We start from the raw sequence: 22,885 nt of genomic DNA, 5'->3' as shown, positions 1-22,885 counted from the left end.
CCAATCAGAGGAGACCCGTAAACACCACTTTACCTAATTACCATCAGTAAAACCGTCTTCAAAGTGTCCGATATTCTGACGGAAACACAAACGACAAATGTAGTTTCTATTTTAGCCTTGATTTCCAAGACACTCTTTGAGATTGCCTTGGAGACAGAGTGATTTTCAAGGCTTCCTGCTTCTTTGTGAGCTCAAAATGGAAATGCATTCCTGAAATAAGATGTACACCGGAGCCTTTCATCAAAATCTTATTTCAGTGTTTTTCGTGGAGGATTTCCAGGGACCATTTATCCTTCAATTTGCTCTTCTAACACTGTGTTCCTCTGCCCATGTCTGACGGCAGAGCAGTTCAGTTCTCCACAGACCTTTCTACAGATTGATCATTTTGTGAAATGATTTCTCAAAATGTCTTCAAGCTCAAGAGTCTTTCTCAACTCATTCCTTTCCAAACTTGTGAATTATAGAATGTGTCACCACTTTCTCCACTGAGAGAATAATAGACGTGCGAGTGTTACATCGTGATGTCACTATGTTATGAAAGAGAACAAAGGAGTCCAATGGAGGCGTTTCAGTCGGGGGGGGTGAGAGAGAGTGTGTGGGAGAGACACTTAGGATTTTAGCCTTTGCAGACCATTTACATGCACAAAAAGCTATATAACAAACTACAGGAAAGGGAAATACCCTAAAAGCACAATAGGGGCGCTTGAAGAGAAACTGTTGGCACACAGATGTAGTGTTATGGGTTAGTAATAGTGTTTATTCGATTCATATCGACTCATGTCCCCCCTCCCTGAGTGTGTGTGTGTGTGTGTGTGTGTGTGTGTGTGTGTGTGTGTGTGTGTGTGTGTGTGTGTGTGTGTGTGTGTGTGTGTGTGTGTGTGTGTGTGTGTGTGTGTGTGTGTGTGTGTGTGTGTGTGTGTGTGTGTGTGTGTGTGTGTGTGTGTGTGTGTGTGTGTGTGTGTGTGTGCGCGTGTGTGTGTGTGTGTGTGTGTGTGTGTGTGTGTGTGTGTGTGTGTGTGTGTGTGTGTATTTCCACCTCCAACCTGGACTCCTTCCCATGTCTCCTACTCCTCTTGCCTCTGTCCGCTCCTCCCCCTCAGATGGGACTGCTGCCTGTTTCAACTCACAACCTCCCCGTGCTTAGCTAAACGCTGTGTTCCAGTCTTTGTATCTTCGCGTGTTTGGTTTTACATCATCCTCTCCTAATCTCCTCTCTCCCACCCTCCATCCCATCCCACCCTCCATCCCATCCCATCTCATCCCATCTCATCCCATCCCCCATCCCATCATGCAGGTTTTAAGTCATTAACTTCTCTATCTGAATTTGCAGGCAATCCGTATTATTGAGAGATGATAATTGGATTGAACGCTTCTCCCTGGTACTTGCATACGGGGGAAATGTGCTCTGAATCGTCAAACAATCTGCAGCTTTACCGATCATAAGAAAAACACGTAAAGCAGATTAGAGTGACCTTGGTTCCCGTGAAGTTTTGAGGAAGTTATTCACCGAGTGTCCTGCTTTGCCTCCTCTCTGATGAGTCCTCTCCCCCTGCAGGAGCCCGGTTGCAGTCGGCCATGGCTGCTACTGTCTGGCCCTGCTGAGGTCTGTGCCCGCTGCAGCCTACATCGTGCTGGTGACCACTCTGCGCTACCATCTCTTCATATGGAGCGTCTTTTCACCCAAATTACTGTACGAGGCCATGCACCTGCTGCTGACTGCGGGGGTCTGCCTCTTCTTCAACACCATGGAGCAGAGCCACACTGCCAGTAAGTCTTAGGGGGCCAAACACGCAGTCCTTCCATTACAGGGAGTCACAAAGTTGAGTAATAGTCTCTCTATTCTACATGTAAGACTTTCAGACTGATACACTACTGATGCTCACAAAGGGTCCTTCCTTTGGTTCGCAAGAAATACTTTGGAATGCACTTAAAATGTATTTGAGCCGTTTGTTTAAATATTTTCCAAGTTGGATGAAGAATAAAAGTGAAATTACGTCAAGATTTTTGAAAGAGGGAACCTTTTTTTTACATATGCTTACGTTATATTACCTCAGGGACTGCTGTACGGACAACTACAAGGTTCGATGTTGTGACTATATTGTGTTGTTACATGGAGAGCACCATGTGTTGGGGGGTAGTGAACACGGGGTGATGTGTGTGTGATAATGCAGCTCAGCTTGTTAGCGAGCACCTGCATCCACACAGCTCTAATGAATGTGGCAGAGAATGCTGAAAGTCACCTGAACTCAATATGTATTTTGAATAGAGGACATACGGACTTGATAAAACGGCCAATACAGCATACAATCATGCACTCTTTATTTCACCAGATTATAACTCATAATGGGGTAAATGGATACTACTTTTGTGGTTTTCACAAAAGTGCATCAAAGTCATAGCAACATATCGAAGACAAAGAAATCCCCCTACATTTTTTAATAACCTACAACAGGCCGAACTTGGCATTTGAGGGGGATACCGTCTGGAAATTAATAAATGTTTGACAGTGATTATCAAAACTGAATTTGGGTCAAAGGAAATAATATTAAAATACACTTTATGGCAGTTTGAGGACATAGGTCTAATGTTTGGTAGTAGCACAAGTCAACATGTCTGCTGTGAAGTAAAGGTATACAGTGGTGGAGGTACAGCAGGGGCTTTAATATGGGACTGTTTCTCTTCAGAACCTTTCAAATATTCTTGTGAAATCATGTTTTTTTCTGTTTCTTTTTAAATCCTATTTATTGATTTTGAAACACAAAGCTTTGTCTGTGTGAATATTTGTTCCGTTTCTACTGATATGAAGGTGAGTGGGTGTGTCCATGTAATGCACAAACTAAAGATTTGTGGATGTTTTCAGATCAGACTAACACGTTCATGTTTCTCACTTCAAGCCATCTGATGAGATGCATGGCTGCCAAAGCTGTTACTGCAATAACTAGATTAGAAATCTCTTACTAAACTTAATGCATTCATAAAACAAATAAAGGCAGTCGAGAGGCATTATTCATTCATTCACCTACTACACACACACACACACACACACACACACACACACACACACACACACACACACACACACTACACTTTCCTATTGTTTGCTATATTCCCCACACTGCTCAGTATGATGTATATTTGAATATAGAAGAATACAAATCCTGAAGTTAGTGTAGTTGGATGACCTTAACATATGGCAAATAAGTGATGAAAGAAAATTACAATAAATACAAATCGGAAAATATTTCATGAAAAATACAGGTGTACTGTTTTTAGGCAGCAAATAACAGTACAATAAAACATAGTTAAACAATTGTATTTAGGAGATAAATTGCATTAAAAAAACTGTCAACAGAGGACTTAGGATAATCAAATAACAAATAATTGGTCATAGAGCTATTTACTTGTAAAAGATCTTTAATATTCTAAACGAGATCAGGATCCAGTGCAGGTTAACTTTAACGTGGCTGCTTTGCTCTGTCTTTTTCCTTTCTAGTCAATGTGAGACACTAAGGCAAAAACCTTGTCTTACAAGCACTGGCCAATTTAGAATTTTGGGCCATTTTGCTTCCCTGTTGGCTGTGTAAAAAAACATCCATGTGACATACCTATGTGTTTATTTAACTAACTTGGTATGTAGGCTAGTTAACATTACATAAGGCCATGTTCATATTTAAACATGACATTTCAGAAAACGTACAAAAACAGTTGAATAGTTAGCTCTTGTTACTACTGGCAACAGAGTTGGATGGAAGACATAAAAGAGCAGGGTGTCGCTTTTTTAGTATTAATGGCGCACTCTCATTAATGATTTATAAGATAGTATCGTACTGTATTACTACAGTATTTCACTGCTTGCTTGGATTCTATCTCAAAAGTAATTCCGGAGAAAATGGAAATATGCAAACAGCAGTTACAGTGAAGAATTATGTAAATGTCTCTTCAAACTTCGTTCATGTCATAAACCCATTCATTTCATTTATTTCTGAAAAATAGCCCCCCCTGTACAGTGTAGTGCAGTCCTAGTGTTTTATTGCAGCAAAAATAAAAGCCCCGACCTCCCTCCCAGCAGCTATTTTGCGGAGTCATGTCTGCCTGATGTCGATGAACAGCTGTGACTACTTCAAAGCTCCTTCCTGATTATAACCTGCCAGTTCTTACATCATCACCCTTTGAGAGGGGGGGGGGGGGGGTAAATAGCCAAGTGCAAAGATTTATTGTTGGAGCCACAGTGTGCAACTTTCTCCCCTCGAGGCAGAAAAAGGCAATTGTTGGTTCCCGCCCCAATGCTTGTCACTCACCTTGATGAGCTGTCTGCCTTGAAGCAGCATCTCGCCCGGGGCTAGGATCACTGACATCCCCCCGAGGTGCAGCGGAGATGCAGCTGCCAAAGTGGGGATGGGGTGGAAAAAAAACCTGCTGCTGTTCAGATAGTTTCTGAATTGTTTACTGCGCGCCTCACACTTGTTTGTTTTGCTGCTAGTTGCTGTGACTCACCTTGACAGGCACAACCTCGACCTTGAGCATACCCACAGAAAAGTGAATCATAGTGGATCATAATGTATCGGCTATGGAATTAATCTGACCATGCCAGTTCAACATGAGCTCCTATAAGTCACAATGTGGCATCATCAGACTAGTTGAGGCTCTGTCTCAATGTAGACGCTGTCCTTGCATCGCCATGCCGTGTGAACACAGTGTGTGAATCTCGAGGTAGTGTTGTCTCAAATCCCACACTGCTGCTGTGCCCTGACCAGAATTGACAATCTCCACTGTAAGCTAGCTAGCTAACTATCAGCTAACAGAGGCTAGCTAGATAGCTAACGTTATCGTTTATAATATTTATTGACTGCCCAATTCACCCAATAAAATTAATGGTGGCTTCTAATTCGACACTAGTGTAGAAGTACGAGTATCAAATATAGAAATACACAGATGTATAACTTTGATCTGAATGTTGCTGTGTTCACCGGAGCAACTGAAGTCGCGGCTGGTCCGACAACTTCCGCTATAGCCAAGATGGCGGTTGTTGATTGTGAGTTTAGTAGACAACACTTGACTTTTTGAACGTCATGAGTCATTTGACATACTTCACATTCAAAGAAGTCCGAGAATTGAGACTCAGCTATTTTATAGCCAAGCTGGTTGCTGGAAATGCCTTTAAACAGAAGCAGTTGTTGATCCCATGAGGTCTGTACCGGCCCTTTAAGAGGAATCAGGACTCATTAATGGTACAACAAAAATAGGATATTTAAAACCTGTTATAATAGATAGATAATATGTTTGCTGTTAGGTCCAATAGAATGTGAGATTGGGTGTAGACACTAGACAGACACAAGTGTTACAGCTCGTGGCCATAATAATCAGTGTTTAGGATGCTTCACGTCACTTTGCTTTTCTCTCAGCCAACATCATTTCTTTGCAAAATAACATCCTAAGCCAATTATAGCCAAATAGAAAACTATGATGACGTATAATACAAAACTCAACTTTGTGTCAATAATATCTCAGTTTCTCATATCATTTTAATCCATAGCATATTTAAAATGACCTGCATCACATCTTTTGAGGTGGATGGATCTTCTGTTCTGAAAGTATAAATGAATGTCGTCATATCGCGCTCTGCTTGTTTTAAAGCACTGGAGATAAATGATGTTTGATACATCAGCGTCCCTCTGCATCTCATCAGCTAACTTACTAAAACAAAACCTGTGACTCCACTTTAGTTTGGTGGCATTTGAAAACTTGTGAAGTACTTCGGGACACTGAGTTTGATAATATCATTACATCGACCATTTGTCTTGGTGTTGGCAGCAGATTCAGCGCCAGCGGCCAGCAATATGATTTGTTGTTCCTCTGGTTTTCTGATGATGGAGTTGGAGGGTCTCTGAGGGGCATTTGTCAGGTTATTTTATTTTTCCATTCATATTTACACTTATATTCATTCTTGACATGACATGAACTTATTGAAGGATGTCTACACTTCCCACAGTGACTCTGAGCCTCAGTCAGGTGCAAGTAGAGGAGCCAAAAGAGGGGTTTTATTTACATGACAATGGAATATGAATACATCTGAATAGCTCAAACTGTAATGAACACCAATGGAACAGGGGAAACAATCGGGTAATAACGACGGGTGCATACTGTCTCTACATAGTTTAATTGTGTCTTCCTCCTGGAGTAAATCCTGACTGCAGCAGTGCAAGAAGAAGCCTCCGAGCAGCTTCTCACAAATCTGATGGGACCGCGCTTCCTTTGTGAAATCATTCCTCTATATCCAAAAAGCACCAGGCTGTGAAATGGATCAGAATAATTGTAGTTTCCACATGGTTGAGAACCTTTAAACACGTGTTGCCGATGCCGTTATACATCCCAGGGAAGGTGGACTGATCTTTGTGTTGTTTTTTTCAACTCCAATTTGTAGAAATGAGTCGTGGACAGGTTATCAGCCTTCGTATCAATATCCCGCCTCGTTTCTTGGCCATTTATCTTGTTATGTGTTTGTATTTCTATTATTGTTTTCTGTTTTCAGCTAATGTTGTCCTTTTTTTTTATACTGTATAATCTGTTGTTTTTTTTTCCTTTTTGTTGCAAATGAAGAAAAGTGACGAATGACTTTCCTCTGAATGATTATTAATCAACTCCTCCTGAATTATTGATGTGCTTAATAATGAAATAAATTATTTCCAACACCGTACAATTTGAATTTCTGTGTGATTTTTCAGCTGTAACAACTAAAGAAAGCCCTGACATTCACATTCTTTAAAGGGGAAATTTTAATAAGAATTCATGCTGTATTATTAGTGATTGTCTGCGCATTGAATTGTCTTTCTGCTCGGTGCAGCCTTGCTGGAGCTCCATCTGTCTGCTCCGGAGGACGGCTGACAAATGAGCCACTTTTCACCGCAGTTTCTCCTTGTTAAAGTTTCCTACTGACTCCGTAAAAAAGTGGACACGAAACCATCTGTGAAAGGGCACCTAGCGTAGCTCCACGCACGCTGTAGTTGTAGGAGGATGATCATTTAGTATCATCCTTCTATCCACCCACTAAACAATTATGTTATGCCTTCAGGAGCTGGACTCGTCGTTTTATGCTGCGCTCACTTCAGAGTGATAGTCTCTCCTCAAAAACCTTCAAAGTGAAGATGCCCTGAAGAGCTAAATTCAACAAGTTTTAAACCAGAATGTCCAAAAATGTCGATGCAAGCATCAATAAATTAGCCCATTCTGCATTTTATTTCACACAGATATATTTTTACCATGTCCTTTTAACTTTTTTATATATTTTTTGTAATGTTATCATGAATGTATGCAGTGGTGGAAAAGTACTCGGATCGTATATTTACGTAAAAAATCTTTAAAAATTCAATTTCAGGTAAACATGAGTCAGCAAAATATACATGAATTAGTGAAAATAAAGTATCCATTATGCGGAATGGCACATACAGTGGGGCAAAAAAGCATTTAGTCAGCCACCAATTGTGCAAGTTCTCCCACTTAAAAAGATGAGAGGCCTGTAATGTTCATCCTAGGTACACTTCAACTATGAGAGACAGAATGGGGGGAAAGAATCCAGGAAATCACATTGTAGGATTTTTAATGAATTAATTGGTAAATTCCTCGGTAAAATAAGATTTCTGGCTCTCACAGACCTGTAACTTCTTCTTTAAGAGCCTCCTCTGTCCTCCACTCGTTAACGTGTTCAAACAGGTGCCATTAATACAGTTATCAGTATAAAAGACACCTGTCCACAACCTCAAACAGTCACACTCCAAACTCCACTATGGCCAAGACCAAAGAGCTGTCAAAGGACACCAGAAACACAATTGTAGACCTGCACCAGGCTGGGAAGACTGAATCTGCATTAGGTAAGCAGCTTGGTGTGAAGAAATCAACTGTGGGAGCAATTATTAGAAAATGGAAGACATACAAGACCACTGGTAATCTCCCTCGATCTGGGGCTCCACGCAAGATCTCACCCCGTGGGGTCAAAATGATCACAAGAACGGTGAGCAAAGATCCCAGAACCACACGGGGGGACCTAGTCAATGACCTGCAGAGAGCTGGGACCAAAGTAACAAAGGCTACCATCAGTAACACACTACGCCGCCAGGGACTCAAATCCTGCAGTGCCAGACGTGTCCCCCTGCTTAAGCCAGTACATGTCCAGGCCCGTCTGAAGTTCATTTAGATCAGGGCTCTCCAACACGTCGATCGCGAGCTACCGGTAGCTCGCGGGCAGCTTTTCAGTAGCTCGCCGCTCGATTATAGCAGAGGTGGGGAGCCTCCGGGCCGTATACGGCCCGCGAGACCATTTGGTTTGGCCCTCGAGGTAATTTATAAACACGCAAAAAAAAGAAAAATTAATACAAAATAATACAAAGCAGAACAAGACTGACTGATCAACATTTAAATGACTCTATTAGAGTGAACCTAGGTGGGTACACTCCAGCATACACCTCTATGGTGGACTCCATGCAGTGCCATTCATCTCACTAACTGTAAAAAAAAGAGTGAATGCACTTATTTGACCATAAGTGCATAAGATGCTTGTAAAGTGGTGATTAAGGCACCAAATATGTGACGATGGCATTTAACGAGGAAACGAAAAATCATAAATGCCACAACGACAGGGAGCGCCAGAACAGGAGAGGGGCAATGTTTGAGGAGCCGGGCAATGCCATTTGCCCGGTAGCTTCGTTCGAGGCCTACCTATCAACACTGCCCGAATCAGCAAAGCTTTCTATCACCATCCAAGGAAGTCGGTGAAGCCTGGGGATGCGGTGTGGTATAGCATGGAGCCCTTGGGGGTGAACAGCCTGGGGTCCATGATGACCCGCATTAGTGAAGAGCCTGGCACTGCTACGCGTTACACAAACCATTGCGTCAGAAGCACCTGCATACAGCGGCTGGCGGAGGCAGGGTTGGAGGCCAGAGAAATCATGTCCGTTAGCGGACATAAAAACGAGTCATCGCTTCGCAGCTACTGGGCTCCATCTCTAGACAACAGAAAGATGTGGAGCAACGCGCTTTTTGCCGGTCCGGGACGCGTCTATCGTTATTCCAACCCAGTTTAGATTTAACCACGCCCACTTCCGCATTACGTAAGAACGTAGCTCTACGCGATAGCGTCATAGACTTCTTCTTCGGCAGTTATAGCGGTCGCGGTAAAGCAGGATATTGAATAGTTGTTTTTTGTCTTTCCAAAGGATTTGTTGACTGAAAGTAAACGATCCTGTAATCAAAGCCATATCGAAGAGTCCTGAGATTGTATTACTGGTGTTTTATCATCTATAAATAGCCTGTGTGTATTCTCAAATGTCGTTTTCAGGACAAACAAAAGACGTTTTAAATATCCCAAAACGGAGTGTTGATAGGTGTCATCTCCCGACGAATAGTCAAAAATCTCATTGCAAAATTCCTCCATCGCTGCCATATCTGCTACGTTGTGTTGACTTCCGGTATGCAGTGTTGCCAACTTCATAGTAAGGAAAGTAGCTATTGGCTTTCCGAAAAGTCGCCAGAAGTCCCTAAATGACGTCATCGCCCAATTTGCATATCATGTAATGGCGGTAAAATAACGTTCCACCCCCTTCAAGGATCAAAACTTGAAACCACCAGAGTAAATCCAGATGACAGTTGATCAGAAATGTCTTTATTAGAAAAAGTAGAAAGTAGAAATAGTTTTTAGTAGAAATCTCCATTACAATAAAGGCAGTATAGTATGCAACACATCCTCACTCCCAGGTCGGCCTATGTTGACGTTATGTCAAGTCCCCTGTGTCGGCTTTTTCCAACGCAAGGGGGGGGGCCTTAGAGTCCATTTCCAACACAAGGGGGGGGCCCTTAGCGTCCATTTTCAGCTTTCCGGGATGTCCATATGCTTCTATGGACGCTCATGGAAGCACGGCATTCGTTTGTGTCGACTGCCCTTAAAGGCAATGTGAGCGTCCATTCTCATTGGATAACGGAGAATTGTACATCCGGAAGTAAGTATTCCCCTTACTGTCGATTGATTTTACAGTGATATCTGCACTACTCATCGACTAAAAAACACCAGATTATCCTTGTTAATTACACAATATTGATTGGTTTAAATTGTGTGCAATGCTTTTGTATTTTTCCCCTTCGATTCGGAGAAACAAATATTTTTTCAGAGTAAAGGATGGCAGAAGACACTACACTACCCAGAATCCCCAGCTATCGTTTGGACTACACCATGTGCTCTGTTTGACGTCACGTGATCTTCAAATATCTCCCTGCAGAAGAAAAAAAAACATGTCCGAACTTCGTTTTATTCTCGGTGTAAAATGCCTATTTTAATATGTTAGTTTGGCCATTAAAATACGTTTTGATGTCATTTGATGCGAGAAATATGAGTTGTTATTTCAGATTATGTGTGCAGTGGATATACATGATCTTTAGTTTACTAGTTATTACGAAGATTACTTCAGGAAATTGCGTCCATAACGTTTTCATTGTTACCAAGGTGGTTGCTAGGGACGCTGCTATCGATATTATTGCTGTTATGTTGTGTAACTGTTTAATGGTGTTATCTTTATTGCAACCCCCTTCCCCGTCAATGTATAGTGTTGGTCCACAGCGCAAACGTATTAGTTTAACAAAGATCGTTATTTTCCCCTGTGCAATTCCAGTCTCACATCTCACAGCACATCGTCATTAACAAATACCGGAAACAGACCGAAAACATTTAAAAAAAATAAAATAATACTTTATTCCGAGTGTGCTTGCTTTTCTCTTTGAAAGTCATCACATAACGGCATTGTAAAACACGGTTCGGCTGCATTAAATATTACATATCTGCCGTAGTTCTGTATTTATAGAGCCCTGATGAGAAGACTTCTAGACAAACATGAGGAACTGAAAACGTGACGTGGATCATAAATATATCAGCCATTAAACAACATCTTACATTTCTTTTCACACAATACGTCTCCTTGCAGTATCAACACTAATTCGGCTGACTTTTATATTTGATCCAATTGGTAGATAGGCTGTATTTACACCATAAAGGTGCACAGCTGATTTAACCTAGTGGTTAAAGCATGTTATTGAATTTCATTATTTTTATTATTAGATATTAATAGGATCCCTATAAAGTATATTCATTACTCGTTATTCTCTACTAATAGTTCATTAAAGACTGTATATAATGACTATTTTGCACATCCCTTTCAATATTTCAAGATTTTCTAAGGTTTGTTGACATATCATATAGGCCTACACAACTATAGTGCATACCTCCAGCAATGTTAACTATGTTGAAGCACTTATTTTAACTGATATTATAAATAATGTATTATACTCTTATAGGAGATATTTCATCTCTGGCCTTGTCAGGTGTTGAACAATCAATAATGTGTTAAATATAAAACACAGAATTTGTGTGATTATACTAAATGATTTACAAATAAACACCACTGCATATTTAACTGTTACACATGCTGATGTAATGCAAATGTTCCAACTTGGGATCAATAAAGTATATCTTATCTTAAGATGATCGATGGCTACTGCCATATTTGCAAAATGTGCCTCTGAACCTTGACAAGTGCATGTTTCAGGCGTATCAATTAATGTAATGTAATGTTATCAATTAACAACAGGAGGGGTCACAAACATAAGACCAACTGTTAAATAAAGCTCTTCTAACCTTGGCATGTGTGTATATATATTAATGCTGCCCATTATGGGCACACGCAATTTTCACCCATTTATTAATTATATGTTTTAAATTTGAGTGTTTCCTATCCCCTAAACCTCCAGGGATGTACACAGTTTAATACTGGCAATTTATTATTATGGGAAATACGAAAACGTCTTTTAAAACTACAACTCCCAGTAGAGACGTGCCATAGATAGAGAACATGTTGCGAATCAGAATAGCCAGCATGTGTAGTTCGGGGGACGGGGTGGGGGAGGGGGGGACGCGGTGGACCCGTTCAAATCCAGTTTTGGACAGTCTGCCGTGGTTCCATCCCATTTCAAGTGCTGTTCGAGGCTCAGTAACCCTCGGAGCACACTCTCCAATCACAGAGCTTGAGGACTATCACGGGGTTTGTCAAACAGAGCACATGGTGTAGTCCAAACGATAGCTGGGGATTCTGGGTAGTGTAGTGTCTTCTGCCATCCTTTACTCCGAAAAAATATTTGTTTCTCCGAATCGAAGGGGGAAAATACAAAAGCATTGCACACAATTTAAACCAATCAATGTTGTGTAATTAACAAGGATAATCTGGTGTTTTTTAGTCGATGAGTAGTGCATATATCACTGTAAAATCAATCGACAGTAAGGGGAATACTTACTTCCGGGTGTACAATTCTCCGTTATCCAATGAGAATGGACGCTCACATTGCCTTTAAGGGCAGTCGACACAAACGAATGCCGTGCTTCCATGAGCGTCCATAGAAGCATATGGACATCCCGGAAAGCTGAAAATGGACGCTAAGGGCACCCCCCTTGCGTTGAAAATGGACGCTAAGGCCCCCCCCCCTTGCGTTGGGAAAAGCCGACACAGGGGACTTGACATAACGTCAACATAGGCCGACCTGGGAGTGAGGATGTGTTGGCCCGTGAGCCATCTCCAATAAATGTCTTCAACCATCCTTTAAACTCAGGATTTGATTCCCACTCCTTTCTGTACTTTTGTGAATACAGTTTAGACTGTGACACGATGACTTACGTGGATGTTTAGCTTGTCACAGTCAGAGAGGCACACACACAGTGGACGAGGTGGTTAAGTGACTGAAGCTGTCTCGACGCGGGAGAGTGTGGCTGTCTCCTCTCTGCTCTGACTGCAGCGAAGCTGCTGCGGGAGGCAACTGTGAGTCTGCGCGCCTGTGAGTACTATGGGAGGGCTGAGGGGCTCACGGCAGCTCGTTAACTGCAGAACAATACGTGAGTCTCCAAACACCAGAAAAGTCCCTAATAACACCATTACAAGTCGTTAGATTAGTCGTTAGTCGCTTTTGACAAAAATAAGTAGCCGGAGGGTTTGGAAAGCCACCAAATGTAACGAGAAAGTCGCCAAGTTGGCAACACTGCCGGTATGGATACCCGGAGCGAGGACCCACACAGTGACGTCACCATTTGGGACTCCCCTAATGGCAGCGGCCTGGTCCTGGAATTCCCCACCCGGCCGGCGGATAATTAATTTTCTTTTGGCGAGTAATATGATATACAATAAATATTACGATCAATATCCATTGTAAAATGAATAAACTACCGGAATATTATAGCTGCATGGTGTTTCCTTTCCCCTTTAAAATGGAGTATCGTTGTCTATTAAGTTCCTATATGTCAACATGTTAGCAAACAATTGCAATAGCAACATTAGTAAGGGTTTACTGTAGCCTTTTATCTGCAGAATAGCTTTTACTTAATGCTTTGTATTATTTGACCTAAATACATGCCCATACTTTTAACATTGTCTTTTGTAGAACGTTGAGCTTCAATTGTGTCAGATTAGACACAATTGTTTTCTAATTCATGGATTTGCCCCAATTGATCAAGTCCACCTTTGAGTGGCGCTCAACTTGCCTTTTTTGGTACTTCTATTTCTCAGTTTTCTGGAAAGCAGCATTAGACTTAAGTGATAGCAATCAAGTGTGCAAAACAACCACCGTGTTGTAGAGAAATGTACAACTACGAGCCGAGTGACTTCTGGTTCCAGCAGAGCGACAGACCCCGCAGGAGGCAGGGTTCTGCCCGGACCCTCTGTGGAGAGGGAAGTCTGTCTGTCTGTGACACATGGCTGCAGCAGGAAGAGAGGAGGAGAGGGGGTCCGCTTTCTGATCAGGTCACACTGTGAGAAGGCCCTGGGGCAGACCCAGGACGATGAAGGATGTACCGTCACTCAAGTAAGTACTGTACTAAGGTATCATCTTAAAGGTCACCTATTATGCAAATCCACTTGTTCATGTCTTTTCTACATCAACATGTGTCCCCTCTGTGTAAATAGATTCTGAAAGTTTCAGGAAAAAAGATTTGCTCACTTTTTGTCCTGATCCTTTTATATAAAAACCTGTCAGAAAATCAGCTGATCAGATTTTGGCCACTTTATGATGTCATAACGATTTTTTGGCTTGTGTAACCATTAACCCCTACTGGCAGAACCCTGTCTCTTGACTGGTTACATGTAACATAGCCATTGTTAGTGTAATTAGCCAATCCCCAACCAAGGTACCCCCCTCCCACCATATCACCTGAATCTCCTCCTAGAGCACCATTGTGTTCTTTTAACCAAATATCTCTCAGAGGGGCGTGGGGAGGGGCTACTTATTTTAATCTAAAGTAACAGACAGAGAATCAGCACTTTTGAAACAGGGCTGAAACAGAGGGGATTATGGGATGCTGCAATGACCTGTTTGGTGTTTGGAGCCAAACTCTTCAGAGACATGTTTTGTATATATCTGAGACCTGATGAAAAACAGTATAATAGGGGACCTTTAAGGGACTTTACTTAAATATGAACATATTCCTCCACTTTTCACTTCTACTCCACAACAGCACAGAGGAACATATTGTAATTTTTACTCAACTATTTTTTTGTCATTTGGAATGTAGTTACTTTCAACATAAATTCCATATTGTGTTTTTATATTTAGTCAGCCACCAATTGTGCAAGTTCTCCCACTTAAAAAGATGAGAGGCCTGTAATTTTCATCCTAGGTATACCTCAACTATGAGAGACAAAATGAGAAAAAAAAAAAAGACAATTACATTGTCTGATTTTTAAAGAATTTATTTGCAAATTATGGTGGAAAATAATTATTTGGTCAATAACAAAAGTTCATCTCAATACTTTGTTATATACCCTTTGTTGGCAATGACAGAGGTCAAACGTTTTCTGTAAGTCTTCACAAGATTTTCACACACTGTTGCTGGTATTTTTGGCCCATTCCTCCATGCAGATCTCCTCTAGAGCAGTGATGTTTTGGGGCTGTCGCTGGGCAACACAGACTTTCAACTCCCTCCAAAGATTTTCTATGGGGTTGAGATCTGGAGACTGGCTAGGCCACTCCAGGACCTTGAAATGCTTCTTACGAAGCCACTCCTTCGTTGCCCGGGCGGTGTGTTTGGGATCATTGTCATGCTGAAAGACCCAGCCACGTTTCATCTTCAATGCCCTTGCTGATGGAAGGAGGTTGTCACTCAAAATCTCACGATACATGGCCCCATTCATTCTTTCCTTTACACGGATCAGTCGTCCTGGTCCCTTTGCAGAAAAACAGCCCCAAAGCATGATGTTTCCACCCCCATGTTTCATAGTAGGTATGGTGTTCTTTGGATGTAACTCAGCATTCTTTCTCCTCCAAACACGTCTAGTTGAGTTTTTACCAAAAAGTTCTATTTTGGTTTCATCTGACCATATGACATTCTCCCAATCCATCTAAATCAGGGGTCTCCAACCTTTCTTCATCTGAGAGCTACTTTGAAAAAATGAAAGTGGCCAAGAACTACTTGCATCACATCACTTACATTTATTCATATAGCACTCATCAGTTGAATTAAGCTATACTTTTGTACACGTGTGAAATTGCAATACCTAAAGCTTATCACAAATCTTAACTTCACATCAAGGTCCAAGAAAACGAAAATGTCTCACATATTATTATGGCCCACATAGTATGTAAGTCACTGAAAATTCACATAAATGTCCTTAAAGGAATGGTCCACTCATTAGATAATTAATCAAAACTTCAGTATTTAGTGAAACATTATGTTTAAACCATACCCTGAAGAAATCAGCGATATTCCCCGGTAAATAATGATTTTATAGCTCTTTTTTATCAAAACCTTTATATTCCATCTGGCCGCCGCCATTTTTGCCATTTTCAGTAGTCACGTGATGGTCGTGACGTCATCCATGCGTTCACTTTGTCAACACACGGAAACATGGCTGAATATTTGAGTTCGGACTCGTCAGCAGAGGAAGAAGTTTTGATGTTTTATCAGTATGACAATACGACACCCTCTGTCCGTAGACCCTCACATCGTACAAGGAAAAACTTCCGAAGAAAACCCCCAGTTTAAAGGGAACATGGGAGAAACCTCAGGGAGAGCAACAGAGGAGGGATCCCTCTCCCAGGACGGACAGACGTGCAATAGATGCCGTGTGTAAATTGAAGAGATAATACATTTGCAACATAGGTAGTCCAAATGTTTGGAAATGCATGTGTGTATAATAGGAAGATGATATAAGATACTATATGTATGCATGTAGTACCACCCTTGCTAGCGATTCCCTCTCTAGTTTAGCATACTCAGCTTCGTTGTCCCTGGCCATAGAATCACGATTTTAAGGGGCCGGAAAAAACTGGGGGAAAATACACACTAGCCGGTACTACGCTATATGGAAAGGCCACCAAAAACTGTCCTGGCCTGGACGCTAAAGGACGTTAAAACGGGGCTAGCCGCTGCAATGGAAATGCGCTATAACATACCTTATTCTTACTCCGAGCACTACTTCTGCTCCTCCGTCGCTTCACACTTGCAGAGGGCGATTTCTCTACTGGCCGAACTGGTGTCCTGGTCGGTGATGACACCAGAAAGACCGATGGTACTGCATCTCCATTAAGTAATGGTTGTTCCATAAATCCCATGTTATGTTTTATCATACTCTCAGAGTAGTCGTCCGGAAATGTGAAATGTTCGCTGCATACATGAGCCTGTGAATCTTTCGGTTCGGGCCGGCCACATTTCGCTAGCCACTGCCTCTGAATGTACTTCTTACGCTTACCTTTTGGCAACAGACGGAACTAAGCATTCCGTGGATTGTTCCTATCAGAATTGTGGCAATATTTCGCGATACAGTGAGGCATATTTGAAGAGAGAAACTACAGTATCAATATGGCATGGTTTACGTCACGTCCGGAAAATGGCGGCGCCCACAGTGTTGATGTTATTTCGATATATAATCAGTTTAAAATCACTGATAATGTCATCGGATTAAAAAAAAAAAAAGAAAGACTGGCAGAGACTGGTCTGTTTTATCGGATGATAATTATTTAAAAATGAGTGTCATGAGCATACCATTCCTTTAAGGATAATACAAAAAAAAAACGAATGTTAGGCAAGTTTGACCTTATGAAGCAACAACAAAGATAATAACAATGATGAAATAATAATAATAATAATAATAATAATAATAATAGCCTGATAATAATAATAAAAGCTTGTAGGCTTAATGATAACAACTTTTTCGTTGCCCAGCCCTTCTGAGTGACTTGATGAGTCCGGAGAACGCGTGTTTGATCAACTCACCTGCAGAATCTCGTTTAACAACGAAAGATTGTGGAGTGAGTTTCCTCAGGCCCTCCTTTCCCCTTCTTCCGAAATGCAGTTGGGTATCGAACCACACCTGTAATGTAGGAAATGTCTACTGTAAAAACACATGTGTCTTCCTCAGTGAGGAGGACTAATGGCCGCCCGTCCAGCAGAAACTAATTGCAGGAGTAAAGCAGCTGGAGGACCACATTTGAGCCTTTTGAGTTGAAGCTGTCCGTGTGAAAGCGAGCTCACCTCAGCTGCACCCGCAGCTCTTTTGATGCTCCAGCAGTTGTCTGCTAAGTGGCAGATGGCAGCGAGCCAAAGAGGTTATTGCAAGTTTAGAGCTGGCTGGCTCTGAAAACACAGCCACTGCAGGAGCTATTGATCGACGCGCAGCTCTCTCGGTGGCTCAGACCCCATCTCACTCTCTGCTCCAAGCTGCTGAGAGGAGTCCAGCTCACTAAAGCTCTGCTCGGTTGTTAAGAAGCCTGGAAGGGAACACTTGCTGTTTGCATGAAATGACTACTGGCTTGACTTTACGAGGCAGTAAAGCTGCTTGTTAACCCCATTAGATTGTGTCCTGTTAGAGGTCATTTGGAATGGTAAATGGGCTGCATTTATATACAGGTCATTGCGACCCGTCAAAGGGCTTGTGCGTATACAAGTCACCATTCACACACATTCACACAGAGGCAGAGGCTGCCATGAACCAAGGAAACTACCATTCCCCAGCACACACTGCTGGCCATCTGGAGCAGTTAAGTGTCTTGCCCAAAAACACATTGTCATGTTGATGCAGAGGCTGGGTATCAAACCATCGACTTTCCAATCGGTTGACAGCCACTATACACCCTGAGCTCCATATTCTGTATTTTGTTGTCATTATATGTGCAGACTTCTCTCTGGCCCTAACATAATGGCTCCTGAATAATATACCAGTGTGTCTCTTGGAGAAGTTTGAGGTAAGAAACTCCACTCTCAGCAATCCCATTGACATTCAAATTTCCAGTGTTGAAAAGTGCGTGAACAAACTTGCCAGGAGTTTTGCGACAATAGAAAACACCTTTCTGTGCTCATATTGCTGGCAGACTCACGGAGAAACAGACATCTGCCGCAGGGAGTGGGTCACACTGAGTCAAAAAAATAAATAATTATACATCAACAGCGGGGAAAAGTTTTCATTATTAGTAATTCAGCAGGCGGCAGTGTGAGATGAGACGATTTAAATCCACAGATCCAGCTGCAGGTCGGTCATGAGGGAATGTTTGCTCAGTCATCCACTCATCAACACTTTTGGGCAACCAGCAGGAGGTCAATAGAACTTGTTCTCCTCTTATACAAAGTATTTCATCCTTTTAACAGTGAAGGTTGTTTGTGATACACACTATAAAGTTCTATCATTCAAACATGATGTTTCGGTAGGTAGGAGGTTTCTTATCAACTATAGGTTGATACAGTAATACATTTATATGTAATAGTATACTGAATAGAAAATAGCCTGCACTTAGCTGTAATCATTAAATCACTGCCCATCAACCGACAACTTCCTGCAGCATCATCTGCACCTGCGTGGTCGGAGTCACGATCATTCACATTCACATTAAAGGTCATGATGACTGGAAACTGTTTTCAATCACATCCTAATCTGTGGATGAAGTCATGGAGATGCATTAGCTGTAACGATATTACATCGCACTTTAAGGACTTCTCGTCCGTCTTGTTAATCCTCTCACAGTTATCAGCAGATAAACACTGGTTCAATAAATCGTAGGTAGACCTTGTGTTGGGATTTGGAAAAACGGATTAATTGTTTAAATATATGTTGTAATCCCTTAAAAGCCAGACATCCTCTGGTTCCAGCTTCTAATGACTTAAGATCTGTTCTTTTCTCTGTTTTGTAGATTAACTTTGGGTATGTTTAAGCCCAATAGAAAATATATTTAAAGACTTCACCTTTATTCAGACATTGCATTTTCTCATTGAATAGACTAAATGATTCATCTTCAAAGTCATTATTAAATTAATCCATTATCAAAATAAACACTATTTGAAGCACAGCTGATCGTCTGACAGCAGCCAGATCAGTGCATGCGCTGCATCGTCCAATCAGTGAGCGATACACAGTAAGGGGGCGGGGCGAGTGTCTGAGGTTTTCACCGGAGGATGGTCTGGTAGTTCCTCGATTATCGCTCCTCCGTTATCACTCCGTATGCTCCTCGATCCTCCGGCACAAATAAGGCCACTGGGACGCTACTCAAGATGGCGCAGATAAATCAACTTCAAGGATTGTAGCCTTTGCAGACCATTTACATGCACTAAAACCATAGACTAAAACCTATATAACACACTACAGGGAAGGTAAACCCCAAAAAGCATAATAGGGCCTCTTTAAGTTCATACAAGTCCACTGACACCAACCTCATAGATGATGTTTTTAAAAGCAAACAGCATCAGGGTATCAGTGTCTTGTGATTGTGATTCACAAATAACCTTTTTTAGGCTTTCATTGTGCATTCAGTCATAACACTGTTGCTCCTGCTGAGGAAAAACGTCTGTACCCTACGAAGCAGGATCTGGCACTAATGGCGTAGAAGCTCACACCTAGGTAACGAACCACATGTCTGTCCGGAAAGGCCCAGTGTTGGCTTTTAAAAACCACTGGAGCTTTTCCAGACACAACTTTTCCTGGCAGCTGCACAGACAAATGGATATGTGTTTAATGAAAGGCTTTTAGGGGGTATTGATTTCGTTTTTCTTTCCATAAGTTTGGACCGGCAGGTTTTGTCCTTGACATACATTCGGACAAGTATGCAGATGGGAGAAAACAACCTGCCTTTTGTCTTTCTCTCAGCAGCACGACAGTTATTCTTTCTGTGTGAGCAGCAACCAAATTAGATCATTTAGCTTGGCCGATTGAAACAAGCCAATGTAATGCATGATATGTGCGTGTGAGTCTTTAATGTTTGCTCAGCAGCACAACTGGTATTCTTTCTATGTGAGCGGCTTCCTAATGAGATCATTAAGAACATTATTACGCGCGTTAATGAGCTATCTGTCTCGCGTAGCACCAAACACTTTTTTTAAATCTCCCTTCCTCCGTCAGCTGCACTCTTCTGTCCACGTACATCACTCATCCAAATATCTGCAGAGTCATCAGTTGAGCTGAAACCCTCCCTCAGAATCCTCACAGTGAGGAACCTAAAGAAGCGACTCAGCGCTTTCTTACTTTGTGTGACCAGCGCTGGGGGCTGTCATTACACTAATGCAGCTCTGCTATCCAACAAAGCATCAGCCACCGGGACGAAAGAGAAAAGACAGCACAAGATCTTAAGATAATACACTGCCCTACATTACAACCTGACATGTCTTTGCTTTTTACAAATGTGCAATTACTCATCATTATGAGCTGCGTCTGAAACAGCAGGACCTGTTCATATATTTCACGAGCTTTCTTTGGAGGCACAGTTCATACACTTACAGATACTCCCTGACAATGGCATTTCAAAGCTGTTTTGATATTGAATAAGTGTTCTTTTAAGCTCCATTTTCAAAATGAAGTTTTCATGTGAACAGAAAGGTCAACAGGTGGATTGTCATGAAAAGATGCACGATGCAAGGCTCCTCTAACCCCTCTAACGCCCATCAGAAGTAAACACTGACGCACATCTTGTGAATACTGCCTGTTCAATGCGTCTATTGTATTGTTTTATATTTTCTAAGGGTGATATGTACGGTGGCCGACAGGTGTAAAAGCATTTCACGGTCCAAAACATTTGGATTAGGAGAAGCGAAGAACTGATGCAACTATATAAACCCAACTGTGCCAAAACACATGAAAATGGAGAAACAGTTTTCACCAACTTGATGACACATTTGCACAATTTACAAAACATTTACCATCTTAACTCAACATGCACTGCATCAACCACACGTTGCAAATGCTGGGACACTTATAATGCTGTTGCCGCTGTTTTCGTCAAGTTGGTTCTGAAACCACAGGAAATGTGTTGGGCCGTTGTAACAGGTTTGTATATAAATAAACTCTATATTAATATATATTGTTCTCTACTGGATGATTAGATTCTGTGAGTTCGTCTTTCTCTCGCTGTTGTTTTTGAAAACTCAGGGTATATGCATAATATAACTACCTGAGGTATACTATAAGCTATTATGTTGAATTGCCTCTCATAAGATTCTCTCTGGTAGGCAGTGATTCATTGTATATATATCTAGGGCTTTTATGTGAAAGGGAGATCGCTAGCCGAAGGTAGACAGAATGCATTTGTATCGTTAGGCTTACAGGGAAACAGAGACGATGTGGCATATATTTTTCCCCTTTCCCCCCCTCCCGGTCCTAGCTAGTAAAATAAATAACCAACTAAATAAAATAGATACCTGTATAGGTTAAAGTAATATAGAAGATAATATTAAAAGAAAATGTATAGATAAGGGAATAAAGAATAGTAACAGTAATACTTGTACCCATATACTCACATAATGTATACCCACATGTACACATGCACATACATACACGTACCTACATACATACATGTATACAAAGACAGAACAAATAAATAAAAAAATTAAAATTAATATAAAAAATAAAAACAAACATACACATACATTCGTAGTTCCCCCTCTTTCTCCTTAATGTAGTGTCTTAAGTTCAGCTATGTAGGCTATCATAGAGCCCCAGACAGATTCAAATAGTTTTGAGACGCCCCTCAGGATATATTTAATCTTCTCCAAGTTCAGGTACAACATTAAATCTTTAAGCCATAGAGATGCTTTAGGCGGTATAGAAGATTTCCATTCTAGGAGTATTCTTCTACGTGCTAAGATAGATGCAAAGGCTATACTGTCTTTAGTTTTCCTCTTCAACATTCGGTGGCCAGGTAGTACTCCAAAAATGGCAGTTTCTGCACATGGTGTCAATACCACGCCCAAGGCCTCAGTAAGGTGTTTGAAAATGCTTGTCCAGCATCCTTGTAGGCGAGGACAAGACCAAAACATATGAGTCATGTTTGCTGGTGACATGTGGCATCTGTTACAGGTGTCCGTAACATTTGGGTACATTTTGGAGAGTTTAGAGTTGGTGTAATAGATACGGTGGACAACTTTGAGTTGTATAAGATTGAGCCTGGCACAGGACGTACTATTGTTCACTCTCGCTAATGCGCCATCCCACACCTCATCATCTATAGCTTGGACTAGTTCCTCTTCCCAATGTTGTTTGATTTGACCAAGCGATGTTTCTGTGAGACGGGAGACGGAATTGTAAATTCTTGAAATCAGACCTTTTTCGATTGTTAGAGTCCAGAATTTAGTCAATTATTGAATCCGGAGGGATATTGGGGAAGGAAGGGTTGTTTAGTTTAACCCAGTTTCGGACCTGGAAGTAGCGAAATAGATGAGTGCTTGGAAGGCAACATTTGTCAGAGAGTTGGCTAAAGCTACCGAAAACATTGTTAATGTAAAGGTCCCTTACTCTGATAAGACCTACTCTCTGCCACATAGAGAAGGCCCCATCAGTGTAAGGGGGGAGAAAGAGATGGTTGTTGCGAATGGGACTATGTATAGAGGATCCGCAGAGTC

At 41.5% G+C, this 22,885-nt stretch overlaps 1 protein-coding gene across 1 annotated transcript in view; it reads left to right on the top strand.

The window, feature by feature from the left end:
- The window catches only part of pigg (phosphatidylinositol glycan anchor biosynthesis class G (EMM blood group)), a 123,287-nt gene extending 116,590 nt beyond the window's left edge, over positions 1-6,697 (top strand). The window contains exon 13 of the mRNA XM_034092573.2: positions 1,556-6,697. Within this exon, the coding sequence (XP_033948464.1) occupies positions 1,556-1,778 (223 nt within the window). The 3' untranslated portion in view covers positions 1,779-6,697. The remainder of the gene's footprint in view (positions 1-1,555) is intronic.
- The last annotated feature ends 16,188 nt before the right edge of the window (positions 6,698-22,885 follow it).

Source organism: Pseudochaenichthys georgianus, chromosome 10 (genome assembly GCF_902827115.2).
Source record: "Pseudochaenichthys georgianus chromosome 10, fPseGeo1.2, whole genome shotgun sequence".
Taxonomy (NCBI): domain Eukaryota; kingdom Metazoa; phylum Chordata; class Actinopteri; order Perciformes; family Channichthyidae; genus Pseudochaenichthys; species Pseudochaenichthys georgianus.
The sequence above is the reverse complement of the archived record's forward strand: the minus strand, read 5'-3'. Positions and strand labels throughout refer to the sequence as shown.